The sequence below is a fragment of the Lithobates pipiens genome, unplaced genomic scaffold, assembly GCF_037356315.1.
Source record: "Lithobates pipiens isolate NorthernLeopardFrog02 unplaced genomic scaffold, aLitPip1_a1.2 Scaffold_30, whole genome shotgun sequence".
Taxonomy (NCBI): domain Eukaryota; kingdom Metazoa; phylum Chordata; class Amphibia; order Anura; family Ranidae; genus Lithobates; species Lithobates pipiens.
In genome coordinates, this window is record NW_027507791.1 from 30,732,279 (window position 1) to 30,753,374 (window position 21,096).

Genomic DNA, 21,096 nt, shown 5'->3' on the forward strand with positions numbered 1-21,096 from the left:
CTTATTCTGTATGTATGGGCTCTGCACAGTACTACTTCTCTTGTCCTGTATGTCGGGTGTAATTCTCGGTATCTGTTCTTATTCTGTATGTATGGACTCTGCACAGTACTACTTCTCTTGTCCTGTATGTCGGGTGTAATTCTCGGTATCTCCTCTTATTCTGTATGTATGGACTCTGCACAGTACCACTTCTCTTGTCCTGTATGTCGGGTGTAGATCTCGGTATCTCTTCTTATTCTGTATGTATGGACTCTGCACAGTACTACTTCTCTTGTCCTGTATGTCGGGTGTAATTCTCGGTATCTCTTCTTATTCTGTATGAATGGACTCTGCACAGTACCACTTCTCTTGTCCTGTATGTCGGGTGTAATTCTCGGTATCTGTTCTTATTCTGTATGTATGGACTCTGCACAGTACTACTTCTCTTGTCCTGTATGTCGGGTGTAATTCTCGGTATCTGTTCTTATTCTGTATGTATGGACTCTGCACAGTACTACTTCTCTTGTCCTGTATGTCGGGTGTAATTCTCGGTATCTGTTCTTATTCTGTATGTATGGACTCTGCACAGTACTACTTCTCTTGTCCTGTATGTCGGGTGTAATTCTCGGTATCTGTTCTCATTCTGTATGTATGGACTCTGCACAGTACCACTTCTCTTGTCCTGTATGTCGGGTGTAGATCTCGGTATCTGTTCTTATTCTGTATGTATGGACTCTGCACAGTACTACTTCTCTTGTCCTGTATGTCGGGTGTAGATCTCGGTATCTGTTCTTATTCTGTATGTATGGACTCTGCACAGTACTACTTCTCTTGTCCTGTATGTCGGGTGTAATTCTCGGTATCTCCTCTTATTCTGTATGTATGGACTCTGCACAGTACCACTTCTCTTGTCCTGTATGTCGGGTGTAGATCTCGGTATCTCTTCTTATTCTGTATGTATGGACTCTGCACAGTACTACTTCTCTTGTCCTGTATGTCGGGTGTAATTCTCGGTATCTCTTCTTATTCTGTATGAATGGACTCTGCACAGTACTACTTCTCTTGTCCTGTATGTCGGGTGTAATTCTCGGTATCTGTTCTTATTCTGTATGTATGGACTCTGCACAGTACTACTTCTCTTGTCCTGTATGTCGGGTGTAATTCTCGGTATCTGTTCTTATTCTGTATGTATGGACTCTGCACAGTACTACTTCTCTTGTCCTGTATGTCGGGTGTAATTCTCGGTATCTGTTCTTATTCTGTATGTATGGACTCTGCACAGTACTACTTCTCTTGTCCTGTATGTCGGGTGTAATTCTCGGTATCTGTTCTTATTCTGTATGTATGGACTCTGCACAGTACCACTTCTCTTGTCCTGTATGTCGGGTGTAGATCTCGGTATCTCTTCTTATTCTGTATGTATGGACTCTGCACAGTACTACTTCTCTTGTCCTGTATGTCGGGTGTAATTCTCGGTATCTGTTCTCATTCTGTATGTATGGACTCTGCACAGTACCACTTCTCTTGTCCTGTATGTCGGGTGTAGATCTCGGTATCTGTTCTTATTCTGTATGTATGGACTCTGCACAGTACTACTTCTCTTGTCCTGTATGTCGGGTGTAATTCTCGGTATCTCTTCTTATTCTGTATGTATGGACTCTGCACAGTACCACTTCTCTTGTCCTGTATGTCGGGTGTAATTCTCGGTATCTGTTCTTATCCTGTATGTATGGACTCTGCACAGTACTACTTCTCTTGTCCTGTATGTCGGGTGTAATTCTCGGTATCTGTTCTTATCCTGTATGTATGGACTCTGCACAGTACTACTTCTCTTGTCCTGTATGTCGGGTGTAATTCTCGGTATCTCTTCTTATTCTGTATGTATGGACTCTGCACAGTACTACTTCTCTTGTCCTGTATGTCGGGTGTAATTCTCGGTATCTCTTCTTATTCTGTATGTATGGACTCTGCACAGTACCACTTCTCTTGTCCTGTATGTCGGGTGTAATTCTCGGTATCTCTTCTTATTCTGTATGTATGGACTCTGCACAGTACTACTTCTCTTGTCCTGTATGTCGGGTGTAATTCTCGGTATCTCTTCTTATTCTGTATGAATGGACTCTGCACAGTACCACTTCTCTTGTCCTGTATGTCGGGTGTAATTCTCGGTATCTGTTCTTATTCTGTATGTATGGACTCTGCACAGTACTACTTCTCTTGTCCTGTATGTCGGGTGTAATTCTCGGTATCTGTTCTTATTCTGTATGTATGGACTCTGCACAGTACTACTTCTCTTGTCCTGTATGTCGGGTGTAATTCTCGGTATCTGTTCTTATTCTGTATGTATGGACTCTGCACAGTACTACTTCTCTTGTCCTGTATGTCGGGTGTAATTCTCGGTATCTGTTCTTATTCTGTATGTATGGACTCTGCACAGTACCACTTCTCTTGTCCTGTATGTCGGGTGTAATTCTCGGTATCTGTTCTTATTCTGTATGTATGGACTCTGCACAGTACTACTTCTCTTGTCCTGTATGTCGGGTGTAATTCTCGGTATCTGTTCTTATCCTGTATGTATGGACTCTGCACAGTACCACTTCTCTTGTCCTGTATGCGGGGTGTAATTCTCGGTATCTGTTCTTATTCTGTATGTATGGACTCTGCACAGTACTACTTCTCTTGTCCTGTAGGTCGGGTGTAATTCTCGGTATCTGTTCCTCGGTAGGCATGTTGCTTGGCGCGCCCGTCATGTCGGGTTGCTCGGGCTCAGTTTGCTGCGTAAGCTGTTCTGGGAGAACGTCTGCGGTGAGGATGGTTTTCATGTCTTCTCTGTGTGGTTAACACTTTGTAAGGTGTGAAGTTTTGAGCTGTTAGTCTGACATCTCAGCACCTGTCCTGGGGATGCGCGGCGCGGGGCGGCGCGGGGGGCGCGGGGGGGCGCGGGGCGGCGCGGGGGGCGCGGGGGGGGCGGGCAGCTCGCCACCACGAGGCCCCATCGCCTGACATCTGCGCTGTAGATGGGGCAGGTGCTGCCACAACGTGTCTATATATATACTCCGGGGGGTTGGAGCAGCTGATGGGAGGGGAGGGGGGGGGGAGGGGGGAGGGGGGGACCCCACAACTTTTATTTATAGTCATCTAATTGTAACAGTTTTTTCTACAAATTGAAGGAATTATTAAAGGCGACGAGTCCGGCGATGAGATTCTGGTTGGGGGCGGCCCATTCACTGTTGGTTGACCAGCCAAAATTGGCCATTCCTCATCCGCTGTATGGAAACCAGCAGCTGGGGATTCTGGGAAATGTCATTGACCAAATATGGTCATGACGGATCCTCGGATGCTGAATGTAAACAAACAGCTGGGGGGTCCCAGGATACGTCATTAGTCCAAACATGAGCATATATGATCAATAACATCACAGGGGATCCTCAACTGCTAAGCAAACAGCTGGGGCCCCCGGGAGACCTCATTGATTATATATGGTCAATGACATCACCAAGGATCCTCGGGGGTGCTGAATGTAAACAAACATCTGGGGGTCCCATTTGGTTAAGGACATCACAGAGGATCCTCATCTACTGTGGGCAATAAAACAGCTGTGGGGGGCCCAGGAGATGCCATTGACCCAATATGCTGTTGACCTAATGTGGTCAATGACATCATCGAGGATCCCCGGCTACTGTATGCAAACAAAGAGCTGGGAGGGGGCAGGAGGCGTCATTGATCAAATATGGTCATGACCAAATGTGGTCAATGACATCATCAAGGATCCCTGGTCATGTATGCAAACAGTCTGGGACCCCAGGAGGTGCCATTGACCAAATATGGTGCTGATCTAATGTGGTCAATGATATCACCAAGGATCCCCGGCTGCTGAATGTAAACCAACAGCCAGGGACCTCAGAATACGTTGTTCACCAAATATTACTAGGACTATATTGGGTTAATGACATCATGGAAAACAGTTGGTGGGCCCAAGATATGCCATTAACCAAATATGGCCTTGACCTAATGTGGTCAATGACATCACCAAGCGTCTGAATGTAAACCAACAGCCAGGGACCTCAGAATACGTTGTTCACCAAATATTATCATGACTATATTGGGTTAATGGCATCATGGAAAACAGTTGGTTGGCCCAGGAGATGTCATTGACCAAACATGGCCTTGACCTAATGTGGTCAATGAGATCACCAAGGATCCTCTGTTGCTGAATGTAAACAAACACCTGGAGATCCCAGGACACGTCATTAGCCAAACATGGTCATGAGCATATACGGTCAATAACACCAAAGGGGATCCTCAACTGCTGTATGTAAGCAAACAGCTGGGGCCCCCAGCAGACCTCATTGATTAAATATGGTCATGACATCACCAAGGATCCTCAGCTGCTGAATGTAAACCAACAGCCAGGGACCTCAGAATACGTGTTCACTAAATATTATCATGACTATATTGGGTTAATGACATCATGGAAAACAATTGGTTGGCCCAGGAGATGTCATTGACCAAATATGGCCTTGACCTAATGTGGTCAATGACATCACCAAGGATCCACCGCTGCTGAATGTAAACAAACATCCGGGTATCCCATAATACCTCATTAGCCAAACATGGTCATCGGCATATACGGTCAATAACATCACAGAGGGTCCTCAACTGCTGTATGTAAACAAGCAGCCGAGGACTTCAGGAGACCTCACTGATTAATATGGTAAATTGCTTTACCAAGGATCCTCGGCTGCTGTATGTAAACAAACATCCGGGGATCCCTGGATACGTTGTTCACCAAATCAGGTCATGACCATATTTGGTCAATGACATCACCAGGTTACCCCCGCCCAGCTGCTGAATGTAAACCAACAGCCAGGGATCCTGGAAGACATCATCAAATATGAACATAATACATGGGAATGAAAATCTATATAACAGGACATTTCCTTTAAAGCAAACCCAGTCCTTTATATGATACCCCTTACAATGCCTTCCTCTGCTTTTCTCTCCAATAGGATGGTGCCATCTTTGTTCAGGCATCATCCAGGGTCACCGTCCACTTTACAAATGTGTGACACAGTTCAGCCCCTGCTGCAGCCCCCTCACCGTGTGATTTGCTGCAAAGTCTGATCGCTGGGGGAGGGGAGGAAATGCTTCGTACTGCCTGCAGCAGACTGATCTCTGGGGGGAGGGGAGACAGAGGAAATGACTCCTCCTCCTTCTACAAACTTACAATGTACAGTCTGATCACTGGGGGAGGGGAGACTGAGGAAATGACTCCTCCTCCTTCTACAAACTTACAATGTACAGTCTGATCACTGGGGGAGGGGAGACTGAGGAAATGACTCCTCCTCCTTCTACAAAGTTACAATGTACAGTCTGATCACTGGGGGAGGGGAGACAGAGGAAATGACTCCTCCCCCTTCTACAAAGTTACAATGTACAGTCTGATCACTGGGGGGAGGGGAGACTGAGGAAATGACTCCTCCTCCTTCTACAAAGTTACAATGTACAGTCTGATCACTGGGGGGAGGGGAGATTGAGGAAATGACTCCTCCTCCTTCTACAAAGTCACAATGTACAGTCTGATCACTGGGGGAGGAGACTGAGGAAATGACTCCTCCTCCTTCTACAAAGTTATAATGTACAGTCTGATCACTGGGGGAGGGGAGACTGAGGAAATGACTCCTCCTCCTCCTACAAAGTTACAATGTACAGTCTGATCACTGGGGGAGGGGAGACTGAGGAAATGACTCCTCCTCCTTCTACAAAGTTGCAATGTACAGTCTGATGACTGGGGGAGGGGAGACAGAGGAAATGACTCCTCCTCCTTCTACAAAGTTACAATGTACAGTCTGATCACTGAGGGGAGAGGAGACTGAGGAAATGACTCCTCCTCCTTCTACAAAGTTACAATGTACAGCCTGATCACTGGGGGAGGGGAGACTGAGGAAATGACTCCTCCTCCTTCTACAAAGTCACAATGTACAGTCTGATCACTGGGGGAGGAGACTGAGGAAATGACTCCTCCTCCTTCTACAAAGTTACAATGTACAGTCTGATCACTGGGGGGAGGGGAGACTGAGGAAATGACTCCTCCTCCTTCTACAAAGTCACAATGTACAGTCTGATCACTGGGGGAGGAGACTGAGGAAATGACTCCTCCTCCTTCTACAAAGTTACAATGTACAGTCTGATCACTGGGGGAGGGGAGACTGAGGAAATGACTCCTCCTCCTTCTACAAAGTTGCAATGTACAGTCTGATGACTGGGGGAGGGGAGACAGAGGAAATGACTCCTCCTCCTTCTACAAAGTTACAATGTACAGTCTGATCACTGAGGGGAGAGGAGACTGAGGAAATGACTCCTCCTCCTTCTACAAAGTTACAATGTACAGCCTGATCACTGGGGGAGGGGAGACTGAGGAAATGACTCCTCCTCCTTCTACAAAGTCACAATGTACAGTCTGATCACTGGGGGAGGAGACTGAGGAAATGACTCCTCCTCCTTCTACAAAGTTACAATGTACAGTCTGATCACTGGGGGGAGGGGAGACTGAGGAAATGACTCCTCCTCCTTCTACAAAGTCACAATGTACAGTCTGATCACTGGGGGAGGAGACTGAGGAAATGACTCCTCCTCCTTCTACAAAGTTACAATGTACAGTCTGATGACTGGGGGAGGGGAGACAGAGGAAATGACTCCTCCTCCTTCTACAAAGTTACAATGTACAGTCTGATCACTGAGGGGAGAGGAGACTGAGGAAATGACTCCTCCCCCTTCTACAAAGTTACAATGTACAGTCTGATGACTGGGGGAGGGGAGACAGAGGAAATGCCTCCTCCTCCTTCTACAAAGTTACAATGTACAGTCTGATCCCTGGGGGAGGGGAGACTGAGGAAATGACTCCTCCTCCTTCTACAAAGTTACAATGTACAGCCTGATCACTGGGGGGAGGGGAGACTGAGGAAATGCCTCCTCCTCCTTCTACAAAGTTACAATGTACAGTCTGATCACTGGGGGAGGGGAGACTGAGGAAATGACTCCTCCTCCTTCTACAAAGTTACAATGTACAGCCTGATCACTGGGGGGAGGGGAGACTGAGGAAATGCCTCCTCCTCCTTCTACAAAGTTACAATGTACAGTCTGATCACTGGGGGGAGGGAGGAGACTGAGGAAATGCCTCCTCCTGCCTGCAGCAGACTGATGACATCCTCCTAGTCTAGGTAAAGTCACCGATTGGCAGCTTTATAACGATAAAGGGGCGGAGCTTTCCTGAAGAACGATCGGGTTGCCGTGTATCGGGACGTGTCGGGGACTACAGACAGGTCCTCTTTATCTCCACCAATAAATGACACTCAGATTTGTAGATTTGCAGCCCAGAACACGAGGGGAAAGTTTAACATTTAAAATGTCAGAAAACAAGAAAGTATGAGAAGAAGTCGCGGCTGTGTGTGATATATACGGTATATATATATATATACATTGTGTGCAGCTGTGCGCCGTGCCCGTCCTCGGCTCTTCTCATTGGTTTGTTTCATCTTATTATACGGGAGGTGATGAGACTCGGCACACAGCTGTGAGGACCTGTCACGCTTCACTTCCCGCGCTCACCTGTAGGGGGCCCCACATCTCCCATAGGTAGACAACCTCCGAAGTTTAGAATGTGATTAGTCATTGGTAGTTTGTGGTGAGGAAACCCAGCCCCCCCCCCCCCCCTACCTGAACCCTATTGGATGCTGGGCCGGTGACAGCGCAGAATATCACCTGTCACCCGGGACCCACATGTCAGCTTGGACGCCGGGGGGGTTCAGGGCCACCAGCACAGCAAGCCAAGCCATGAGAGGTAAGTGGCCCTCACTATACAATGCTATTCTATCACCACATCTCTTCTATTCTATTCTTCTCTGTCACCCCGGCCGGCATCACCGGTGACAACGCCGGAGGGGGGGGGGAGGGGGGAGGGGGTGTCCTGGATGATCGGTGGTCCCGGAATTCCACAAAATATTTCTGAAGCAGCTGAAGTCCTTTCATTTCTTATATATTATTTTATTAATATTCTGAATTTTCCTGATCTGATCAACTTGTCGAGAGATGTGTGAATCTCACTGAAGATAGATAGATAGATAGATAGATAGATAGATAGATAGATAGATAGATAGATAGATAGATAGATAGATAGATAGATAGATAGATAGATAGATAGATAAAAAATAGAAAACAGAGAGAAGAAAAGAAAAGAGAAAGAAAGAAAAAGAAAAGGAAGGAAGGAAGAAGCTAGCAAACAGATAGTGGGGGGGGGGAGGAAAGAAAGATAAAAATAAAGAAAGAAAGAAAGAAAGAAAGAAAGAGAGAGAAAGAAAGAAAGAGAGAGAGGGAGAGGGAGAGGGAGAGAGAGAAGAAAGAGAGAGAAAGAAAAAACAAAAGAAAGAGAAAGAAAGAAAGAAAGAAAGAGAGAGAGAGAAAACAAAAGAAAGAGAAAGAAAGAAAGAAAGAAGATAGATAGCAAACAGAGAGAAAGCATGAAAGAAATGAAAAGAAAAGAGAAAGAGAAAAAAAGAAAGAAAGAAAAAGGACTGAAGGAAGAAAGGAAGAAGATAGATAGGAAGAGAGAGAGAATGAAAGAAAGAAAAAACAAAAGAAAGAGAAAGAAAGAAAGAAAGAGAGAGAGAGAGAGAGAGAGAGAGAGAGAGAGAGAAAGAAAGAAAGAAAGAGAGAGAAAGGAATAAAGAAACAGAGAGAGAGAGAAAGAGAGAGAGAGAAAGAAAAAAAAAAGAAAGAGAAAGAAAGAAAGAAGACAGATAGACAGCTGATTGATAGAAAAGGGGAAAGAAAGAAAGACAAAAAGATAATATATTTACAAATAGTATATAGATAGTATATAGATAGTATATAGATAGTATATAGATAGTATATAGATAGATAATAGATCGATAGATAGTATATAGATAATAGATGGATAGATAGTATACAGGTAGTATATAGATAGTATATAGATAATAGATGGATAGATAGTATATAGATAGTATATAGATAATAGATGGATAGATAGTATACAGGTAGTATATAGATAGTATATAGATAATAGATGGATAGATAGTATATAGATAGTATATAGATAGTATATAGATAATAGATGGATAGATAGTATATAGATAGTATATAGATAATAGATGGATAGATAGTATATAGATAATAGATGGATAGATAGTATATAGATAATAGATGGATAGATAGTATATAGATAATAGATGGATAGATAGTATATAGATAATAGATGGATAGATAGTATATAGATAATAGATGGATAGATAGTATATAGATAATAGATGGATAGATAGTATATAGATAGTATATAGATAGTATATAGATAATAGATGGATAGATAGTATATAGATAGTATATAGATAATAGATGGATAGATAGTATATAGATAATAGATGGATAGATAGTATATAGATAATAGATGGATAGATAGTATATAGATAATAGATGGATAGATAGTATATAGATAATAGATGGATAGATAGTATATAGATAATAGATGGATAGATAGTATATAGATAGTATATAGATAGTATATAGATAATAGATGGATAGATAGTATATAGATAATAGATGGATAGATAGTATATAGATAATAGATGGATAGATAGTATATAGATAATAGATGGATAGATAGTATATAGATAGTATATAGATAGTATATAGATAATAGATGGATAGATAGTATATAGATAATAGATGGATAGATAGTATATAGATAGTATATAGATAGTATATAGATAATAGATGGATAGATAGTATATAGATAGTATATAGATAATAGATGGATAGATAGTATATAGATAATAGATGGATAGATAGTATATAGATAGTATATAGATAGTATATAGATAATAGATGGATAGATAGTATATAGATAGTATATAGATAATAGATGGATAGATAGTATATAGATAATAGATGGATAGATAGTATATAGATAGTATATAGATAGTATATAGATAATAGATGGATAGATAGTATATAGATAGTATATAGATAATAGATGGATAGATAGTATATAGGTAGTATATAGATAATAGATGGATAGATAGTATATAGATAATAGATGGATAGATAGTATATAGATAGTATATAGATAATAGATGGGGTGACGTCTCCTCCTCACTAATAATGAAGATCTCGGGAAACGATTAGAAATCACAGAATGTATTTATAAAGATGAAATAATGAAGAGGAAGTAACGAGGGGGATTTGGGGTCTTGCTGTAAATCGATCGGCTTTTGTCGGCTCCTCTGATAACTTCGTTTTCCTTTTTGTTATATTTGGCACTCTTTGTATCTTCTCAGCATTTATAAATCGATTGAATGTTTTTTGTATATTAGTAATAGGCCTCCCCTCCCCCCCCCCCCAGTCACTCCTCTACTACCCCATACATGGGATTGGAAGCCCCCCTCCCCCGTTGGTACGGTGCAGGTAGAGGGGGGATTTCGGCAGACCCGTAGAGGGGAGTATTGGACCGCCCGCCCCCCCATGGTACAGGTAGAGGGGGGATTTCGGTAGAGAAGTCGTGTTTTTAGTAAAGACACATGGAACGTTGTGAGAGATGTGACGGGGAGATGAAAGGTGGAGGAGCGTTCAGCGGGGGGAGGGGGGGGAGGTCATATCATACAGATAAGATCATAAACCGAATTCAGCTCTGCCTATAATGAGGTGAAGGAAGAACTAGAACCGTAACAAGAGTTTCTGGTCTTCTTCTGAAGGCCAGTTCTTCATCCCATGAGCAGTGTGGTCATCCATTGAGCAGTGTGGTCATCCCATGAGCAGTGTGGTCATCCAATGAGCAGTGTGGTCATCCCATGAGCAGTGTGTTCATTCAATGAGCAGTGTGTTCATTCAATGAGCAGAATAGTCACCCAATGAGCAGTGAAATCATCCAATGAGCAGTGTGGTCATCCCATGAGCAGTTTGGTCATCCCATTAGCAGTGTGGTCATCCAATGAGCAGTGTGGTCATCCCATGACCAGTGTGGTCATCCAATGAGCAGTGTGGTCATCCAATGAGCAGTGTGGAGTCCCCCTTCAATCAGCAGTGTGGAGTCCTCCACCTGTCAGCCATCAGCTGGTATCAGAAGTTTGGGGTTGAAGGGAACCCCTTTACAATCCCCTAAGGAATCCGGAAAAAAAAAGACGGGAACTTCTGGGAGTCTTCCTCCGGCGTCGTACAACTTCTACAATGAAATGTAAAACCCCCGAAGTGTGGGATCTGGTGAGTCCGGAAAGATCGGGCCTTAGATATCCAATAGAAAGTATCACTTCCATGCCCCCCTATATCGGTGGTTGTCAAAGAGGGCCTCGAATATGGCCCCTGACATCACCAAAGGGCCACACATAATGTTCAATACATGTAATGCTGGAGAGGACTGATAGAGCAAATGAGGGTCAGAACTACAAGTCCCATCATGCCTCCGCCTTTGGGAGTCATCCTTGTAACTGTAGGCCTTGCAGTGCCTCATGGGACTTGTAGTCCCGACAACAGCGAGAAGCCCACAGGTTGGAGCACTCATTGTTGGCTGGGGATATGTTGCAGACAGGGCCGGGACGGGGGGGGGGGGGGGGGGGGCAAGAGGGACAGCTGCCCTGGGCACAGCAGAGCCAGGGGTCAAAGAATGGACACAGGGCAGTAAACCCATTCTAAGGCAGGGAGCGCCGTTCTGCACCTTAGAAGAACCCGTCCCGGGACCGGCTGCAGAAGACAACGGGGCTGGTAGAGGTCAATGCAATTTCCACGTTCCCACTACAGACCACCGAGGTCTGAGGGCCACACATCTTATACCAAAGAGCCACATGTGGCCCGTGGGCTGCAGGTTGGGCACCAGGGCTCTATCTCTTCAGAGGGCTATTCAGATTTCTTGCTGGGGGTGAAGATTTGTCTTTTTTTTTTATGTGCCGGAGTTTGTCAGCAGGTCACAGCCAAAAATGAACGGCTGGGACCTGCTGATCGGCTGTGTCCAATCACAGCCCGGAGCTCTGGTTTGCCAATCGACACAGGGCTCTGTACAGAGAGGGGACGATCTCTCTGCTTCTCATCCCTGCAAAACAGGGAAAAGAAACAAATATATATATATATATATATATATATATTTTTTTTTTAATGATTATTTATTTATTTTTTTATTTTTTGTTTGTTTTGTTTTTTTCCGTGCTTTGTTTGTATATGTGTAAGAAAAAAAAAAAACTTCAATATAAAATAATATATACATTTGGAATTGTTTTTTTTTTTTAATCAAAGACAGAATACATTTATGATGAAATTGTATTTTTTTTTTTTTTTTTATTAGATATGTTTTATAGCAGAAAGTAATTTTTTTTTTCCGGTCTATTTTCATTTATATAATAAAAATAATAATATTAATTTATATAATAAAAAAATGAAAAAACAAAAACAAAACAGTGGTTATCAAATACCACCAAAATAAAGCTCTATTTTTTTATTTTTTTTATTTTATCAATTTTATTTGGGTACAGCGTTGCATGACCGCGCAATTACCAGTTAAAGTACCGAAGTGCAGCATAGCAAAAAAAAAAATGGCCTGATCATGAAGGGGGAAACCTTCCGGAGGTCAAGTGGTTATCATGAATCATTAATCCCATTGGCCTATAAAGGGTTGATTTACTAAAGAATTAAAAAAAAATATATAAAATTTTTACAAAATAAAGTTTGGTAAATTATGTTGACTTTGAACAACCAATCCTGTCTTAAGAAAAAAAAAAAATATTTTACAAAATTACATTTGGTAAATTATGTTGATTTTGACCACCAAATCCTGTCTAAGTAAAGTAAAAAACAAAAATATTTTACCAGAATTAAGTTTTTTTTAAATTCTATCGACTTTGAACAACCAATCCTGTATAAGAAAAATAAAAAATAAAATATTTTACAAAATTAAATTTGGTAAATTTTGTATACGTTGAACACCAAATCCTGTCTAAGTAAAGTAAAAAACTAAAATATTTTACAAGATTTACGTTTTTTAAATTATATTGACTTTGAACACCCAATCCTGTATAAGAAAAATAAAAATAAAAATATTTTACAAAATTAAGTTTGGTAAATTTTGTATACGTTGAACACCAAATCCTGTCTAAGTAAAGTAAAAAACAAAAATATTTTACAAGATTTACGTTTTTTAAATTATATTGACTTTGAACACCCAATCCTGTATAAGAAAAATAAAAATAAAAATATTTTACAAAATTAAGTTTGGTAAATTTTGTATACGTTGAACACCAAATCCTGTCTAAGTAAAGTAAAAAACAAAAATATTTTACAAGATTTATGTTTTTTTTTTTAATTATATTGACTTTGAACACCCAATCCTGTCTAAGAAAAATAAAAATAAAAACATTTTGTTTGGTAAATTTTGTTGACTTTGAACTTTTGTTGACTTTCAACAAAATTTACCAAACTTAATTTCGTAAAATATTTTTATTTTTCTTATACAGGATTGGGTGTTCAAAGTCAATATAATTGAAAAAAAAACTAAATCCTGTCTAACAAAAAATAAATAAAAATATTTTACAAAATTACATTTGGTAAATTATGTTGACTTTGAACACCTGTCTAAGTAAAGTAAAAAGTAAAGTAAAAAAAAAAACATTTTTTACAAGAATTACGTTTTTTTAAATGATGTTGACTTTGAACAACCAATCCTGTCTAAGAAAAATAAAAATAAAAATATTTTACGAAATTAAGTTTGGTAAATTTTGTTGACTTTGAACACCCAGTTCAAAGTCAACAAAATTTACCAAACTTAATTCCGTAAAATATTTTTATTTTTATTTTTCTTATACAGGATTGGGTGTTCAAAGTCAATATAATTTAAAAAAATACTTAAATCTTGTAAAATATTTTTGTTTTTTACTTCACTTAGACAGGATATGGTGGTCAAAATCAACATAATTTACCAAATGTAATTTTGTAAAATATTTTATTTTTTATTAAAAATATATATATTTGACATAATTAGGTTTGGTAAATTTTGTTGACTTTGAACACCCAATCCTGTCTAAGACTTTTTTTTTATTTTTTTACTGGATATGATTGGATCATTGAAATGAATACAGGATTTCCTTTGTATCCATTCCATACGGCTTTGTTTTGTTGTTTTGTTGTTTTTGTTTTTTACGACAATGTAAATCAGACAATGGGGGGGGGGGGGTGACTTTTTTTCAGATGTAATTTCCCCTCTTGTGCTCACTTCCAGCAACCAATCACAACCTGGGCAGCTTAAAAAAAAAAAAAAAAAAAAAGCAGCGCCCCTCGCACGTGATTGGACGTTTGAACTGAAACGCAGATGCATTTTAGGAAGAATGATTTATTTACTAATTCACAGCTGTTGAAAGAGTTTTTAATTTAATTTAATTTTTAATTTAATTTTTTATTATTCACTATTTATTTATTTACTATCTGTACGCTTCCAAGATATTTTTGGTAAGCTTCCGAAAACGAGAGACACAGAAAAAGAACGGCGGAAATAAAAAAAATAAAAAAAGACCAAATAGCCCATCGAGTCCGCCCCAATTTTTTCTAAAATTGTATTTAATGTCTAAAGGAAACATTGTCATTTTTAAAATACATTTTTAATCAAATCCTCCAATAAAGTCATTGTTTTTGCAGCTTGTGTAAAAACAAAGCATGGTAAACAATCCCAAGAGTCAAAATATAAAGCTGTTTATAAAGGACAAAACAAACATAAATTTTATCTTTAAAATCTATAAACAATGCAAAATAAAAAAAATAAAAAGACAATAAAAAACAACAATTGCCAGCTTCATTGTATTTTCAAAAAAGTTGTTGTCAAATCCGTTTTGTGCCTCTTAGATAAACGAAACATCCTTATTATCATTATTACTATTTTTCTAATCGTATAAAACAAAAACTGGTTACATTTGCTGGTTTGTTACTAAAATACCTAAAAAACAAACAAAGCCATGTACAGGGCGTGAGGGCTGAGAAAGGCCAATGTAAAGGAGGTGAGAGGAGAATCTTTTTTTTACTCATCCAAAAATGTTTACAACCTGACATGAGAACACTGAGATCACGTAAAAAAAAAAAAAAAAATCACTGAAAAATATTAAATTTGAAGCTGTGCCTTTAGTAACAATTTATCAAATCAGCAATCTGTTATCTTTATTTTTAAATGCAAAGTGTATTTTTTTGTATTTTTTTAATCTTAGTAATCTAAAAGGTTTGAAACTACCTGCTGATTAGGGTGTTTTTTTTTTTGTTTTTGTTTTTGGATTAGGGTGTCTTTGTGTAGCTTTGTTGTATATAATACCTTTCCAGTGTGTTATTGGTATTTAGATGCTTATTTGCTTTTAGAATGAATGTTTTCACAGGCTGAATTGCTGAACTTTTCTTTTGGATGAACACTCACAACTCTTTAAGCTTATATAAAAGGCTATACTAGCCTTAGTATATATATACATATACATATATATATATATATATATATATATATATATATATATATATAATTTCATTATATTTATTTATTACATTATTGTTATTCTATTTTATATATTTAATTTATATGTAAAATTTTCTATATTTATTGTTATTTTATTTTTAATGCCATTATATATATATATATATATATATATATATATATATATATATATATATACATATATATATATATATATATATATATATATATATATATATATATACATATATATAAAATAGAATAACAATAATGTAATAAATAAATATAATGAAATTATATATATATATATATACATATACATATATATATATATATATATATATATATATATATATATATATATATTTATATTTATATTTATAAATAGATATAAATATAAATATAAATATAAATATATATATATATATATATATATATATATATATATATATATATATATGGGCATTAAAAATAATAAAATAACAATAAATATGGAAAATTCTCTGTAGAAATTAAATGTATATATATATATATATATATATATATATATATATATATATATGTATATATAAAATCTTACTTTTAAAGCTATTATTATAATATACATTATTGCTATTCTATTATTATAATATATAATATTGTTATTCTAATTAATATTTAAGCCCCGTACACACATCAGATTTTCTGCTGTTTTTTGTCTTCAGATTTACCAAAACCATGTAGTGCAAGGGCCGGCCTGATTGCATACAAATTTAAACTCCTAAGGTTTGACCTCATATTACATGGTTTTGAATCTGAAGGAAAAAAAACTGCAGAAAATCTGATTGTGTGTATGGGGCTTTATAGTAATTATTATATGATTTCAAAGGAGCAAGAAAATGATATAGCTATTATTATTTAATTTTTAATGCTATTTAATGCTATTAATATAATATATATTGTTTATATATATATATATATATATATATATATATATATATATATATATATGGTATATATATATATATATATATATATATATATATATATATATATATATATATATACGGTATATATATATATATAGAGAGAGCTATATATATATATATATATAGAGCTATATATATATATATATATATATATATATATATATAAATTTCATTTCTACAGAAAGTTTTCTATATTTATTGTTATTTTATTTTTAATTCCCATATATATAACATTTTATTTTATTTATTTATTACATTATTGTTATTCTATTATTATAATATATATTATTGTTATTCTAATTAAGGTTTATAGTAATTATTATATGATTTCAAAGGATAATAATAAAATTTAAATAAATATATATATAGAATTATTTATTTTTTTCTTATACTTTTTTTTTAAATATTTCATTACATTTTGAGAACATTACAAAATAGAATAACAATAATCAGACTAGCAGCATGAAAACTTTCCACCTCTCCACGTTTCTGATGAAGGGTAATGTAATTCTTTGTTATGTCATTCTCTAAAAATTATCACCTGAAATAATCAGGTTTTCAGTGAACACCGGCTCAACATAATATGAGTCACGTAACCTTTGAGTTTCAAAACTTCCTTACTAAAGTTTTTTTTGAAGTTATCAGATGAAAAAAAAACACAGGGTCGTAGTCAGTGCATTCAATGGGGGCGTAACTTTATAAGATCACGCCGTTGACAGGTACATAGTAGTATGAAAAACGCAAAGAATCGTTGGTGTGATGAGATGACGTCGGTGTGATGAGATGACGTCGGTGTGATGAGATGACGTCGGTGTGATGAGATGACGTCGGTGTGATGAGATGACGTCGGTGTGATGAGATGACGTCGGTGTGATGAGATGACGTCGGTATGATGAGATGACGTCGGTGTGATGAGATGACGTCGGTGTGATGAGATGACGTCGGTGTGATGAGATGACGTCGGTGTGATGAGATGACGTCGGTGTGGTGAGATGACGTCGGTGTGATGAGATGACGTCGGTGTGATGAGATGACCTCGGTGTGATGAGATGACGGTGTGATGAGATGACGTCGGTGTGATGAGATGACGCCGGTGTGATGAGATGACCTCGGTGTGATGAGATGACGTCGGTGTGATGAGATGACGTCGATGTGATGAGATGACGTCGGTGTGATGAGATGACGTCGGTGTGATGAGATGACGTCGGTGTGATGAGATGACGCCGGTGTGATGAGATGACGTCGGTGTGATGAGATGACGTCGGTGTGATGAGATGACGTCGGTGTGGTGAGATGACGTCGGTGTGATGAGATGACATCGGTGTGATGAGATGACGTCGGTGTGATGAGATGACGTCGGTGTGATGAGATGACGTCGGTATGATGAGATGACGTCGGTGTGATGAGATGACGTCGGTGTGATGAGATGACGTCGGTGTGATGAGATGACGTCGGTGTGATGAGATGACGTCGGTGTGATGAGATGACGCCGGTGTGATGAGATGACGTCGGTGTGATGAGATGACGTCGGTGTGATGAGATGACGTCGGTGTGATGAGATGACGTCGGTGTGATGAGATGACGTCGGTGTGGTGAGATGACGTCGGTGTGATGAGATGACATCGGTGTGATGAGATGACGTCGGTGTGATGAGATGACCTCGGTGTGATGAGATGACGTCGGTGTGATGAGATGACCTCGGTGTGATGAGATGACGTCGGTGTGATGAGATGACGTCGGTGTGATGAGATGACGTCGGTGTGATGAGATGACGTCGGTGTGATGAGATGACGTCGGTATGATGAGATGACGTCGGTGTGATGAGATGACGTCGGTGTGGTGAGATGACGTCGGTGTGATGAGATGACGTCGGTATGATGAGATGGCGTCGGTGTGATGAGATGACGTCGGTGTGATGAGATGACGTCGGTGTGATGAGATGACGTCGGTGTGATGAGATGACGCCGGTGTGATGAGATGACGTCGGTGTGATGAGATGACGTCGGTGTGATGAGATGACGTCGGTGTGGTGAGATGACGTCGGTGTGATGAGATGACGTTGGTGTGATGAGATGACGTCGGTGTGGTGAGATGACGTCGGTGTGATGAGATGACGTCGGTGTGATGAGATGACGTCGGTGTGATGAGATGACGTCGGTGTGATGAGATGACGTCGGTGTGATGAGATGACGCCGGTGTGATGAGATGACGTCGGTGTGATGAGATGACGCCGGTGTGATGAGATGACGTCGGTGTGATGAGATGACGTCGGTGTGATGAGATGACGTCGGTGTGATGAGATGACGTCGGTGTGGTGAGATGACGTCGGTGTGATGAGATGACCTCGGTGTGATGAGATGACCTCGGTGTGATGAGATGACCTCGGTGTGATGAGATGACGTCGGTGTGATGAGATGACCTCGGTGTGATGAGATGACGTCGGTGTGGTGAGATGACGTCGGTGTGGTGAGATGACGTCGGTATGATGAGATGACGTCGGTGTGATGAGATGACGTCGGTGTGATGAGATGACGTCGGTGTGATGAGATGACGTCGGTGTGATGAGATGACGTCGGTGTGATGAGATGACGTCGGTGTGATGAGATGACCTCGGTGTGATGAGATGACCTCGGTGTGATGAGATGACCTCGGTGTGATGAGATGACGTCGGTGTGATGAGATGACCTCGGTGTGATGAGATGACCTCGGTGTGATGAGATGACCTCGGTGTGATGAGATGACCTCGGTGTGATGAGATGACGTCGGTGTGATGAGATGACGTCGGTGTGATGAGATGACGTCGGTGTGATGAGATGACGTCGGTGTGATGAGATGACGTCGGTGTGGTGAGATGACGTCGGTGTGATGAGATGACCTCGGTGTGATGAGATGACGTCGGTGTGATGAGATGACGTCGGTGTGATGAGATGACGTCGGTGTGATGAGATGACGTCGGTGTGATGAGATGACGTCGGTGTGATGAGATGACGTCGGTGTGATGAGATGACGTCGGTGTGGTGAGATGACGTCGGTGTGATGAGATGACGTCGGTGTGATGAGATGACGTCGGTGTGATGAGATGACGCCGGTGTGATGAGATGACGTCGGTGTGATGAGATGACCTCGGTGTGATGAGATGACGTCGGTGTGATGAGATGACCTCGGTGTGATGAGATGACCTCGGTGTGATGAGATGACTTCGGTATGATGAGATGACTTCGGTGTGATGAGATGACGTCGGTGTGATGAGATGACGTCGGTGTGATGAGATGACGTCGGTGTGATGAGATGACATCGGTGTGATGAGATGACGTCGGTGTGATGAGATGACGGTGTGATGAGATGACCTCGGTGTGATGAGATGACTTCGGTGTGATGAGATGACGTCGGTGTGGTGAGATGACGTCGGTGTGATGAGATGACGGTGTGATGAGATGACCTCGGTGTGATGAGATGACGTCGGTGTGGTGAGATGACGTCGGTGTGATGAGATGACGGTGTGATGAGATGACCTCGGTGTGATGAGATGACGTCAGTGTGATGAGATGACGTCGGTGTGATGAGATGACGTCGGTGTGATGAGATGACGTCGGTGTGATGAGATGACGTCGGTGTGATGAGATGACGTCGGTGTGATGAGATGACGTCGGTGTGATGAGATGACGTCGGTGTGATGAGATGACGTCGGTGTGATGAGATGACGTCGGTGTGATGAGATGACCTCGGTGTGATGAGATGACGTCGGTGTGATGAGATGACGTCGGTGTGATGAGATGACCTCGGTGTGATGAGATGACGGTGTGATGAGATGACGTCGGTGTGATGAGATGACGTCGGTGTGATGAGATGACGTCGGTGTGATGAGATGACGTCGGTGTGATGAGATGACGTCGGTGTGATGAGATGACCTCGGTGTGATGAGATGACGTCGGTGTGATGAGATGACCTCGGTGTGATGAGATGACCTCGGTGTGATGAGATGACGGTGTGATGAGATGACCTCGGTGTGATGAGATGACCTCGGTGTGATGAGATGACCTCGGTGTGATGAGATGGCACTTTAGAGGAAGGAACACGAGAGATCTATATCTTTGTTCATGTTGCGTTGAGATTTCAGAACGATCCTCCATAGAATGTGCCATGGCTTGTGGGCCTGGAGGTCCATCACTACCACCACATTGGTGGAATGTCGCATTCTTTATCATTCCTAGAAGAAGGTCTTGTAGGTTCACATTTCCAAGGACCTCGGTAGCATTGGTGGGCGTTGGCATTTTCCCCATATCCCGGTGTTGGCCGGTGTGGCCACCAACAGAACTTGGGTGACTGTCGTTCCGTAATCTGACAGGGTGGTTTCCATACCCATATTGAAAAGAGCTAGATCGGGGGGTGAGGAGTGATAAAAAAATCAAAATCTCCAAGTACACCCCTGTGCATCCTATGTCTCCAAATATGTCCCTGTGCACCCTATATCTCCAAGTATTCCCCTGTACATCCTATATCTCCAAGTATTCCCCTGTACATCCTATATCTACAAGTATTCCCCTGTGCACCCTATGTCTCCAAGTATATCCCTGTGCACCCTATGTCTCCAAGTATATCCCTGTGCCACCCTATGTCTCCAAGTATATCCCTGTGCACCCTATGTCTCCAAGTATATCC

At 40.3% G+C, this 21,096-nt stretch overlaps 1 protein-coding gene across 3 annotated transcripts in view; it reads left to right on the forward strand.

The window, feature by feature from the left end:
• Positions 1-7,720: 7,720 nt before the first annotated feature.
• LOC143942571 (nuclear receptor ROR-gamma-like) overlaps positions 7,721-21,096 on the forward strand; it is a 43,699-nt gene continuing 30,323 nt past the window's right edge. For 2 of the 3 annotated variants that reach the window (XM_077463922.1, XM_077463923.1), the window contains exon 1: positions 7,748-7,819. In XM_077463922.1, coding sequence (XP_077320048.1) covers positions 7,759-7,819 — 61 coding nt within the window. In that variant the 5' untranslated portion in view covers positions 7,748-7,758. Of the gene's footprint in view, positions 7,820-21,096 lie in introns of all 3 variants that reach the window. The other variant, XM_077463924.1, reaches the window with a different exon arrangement.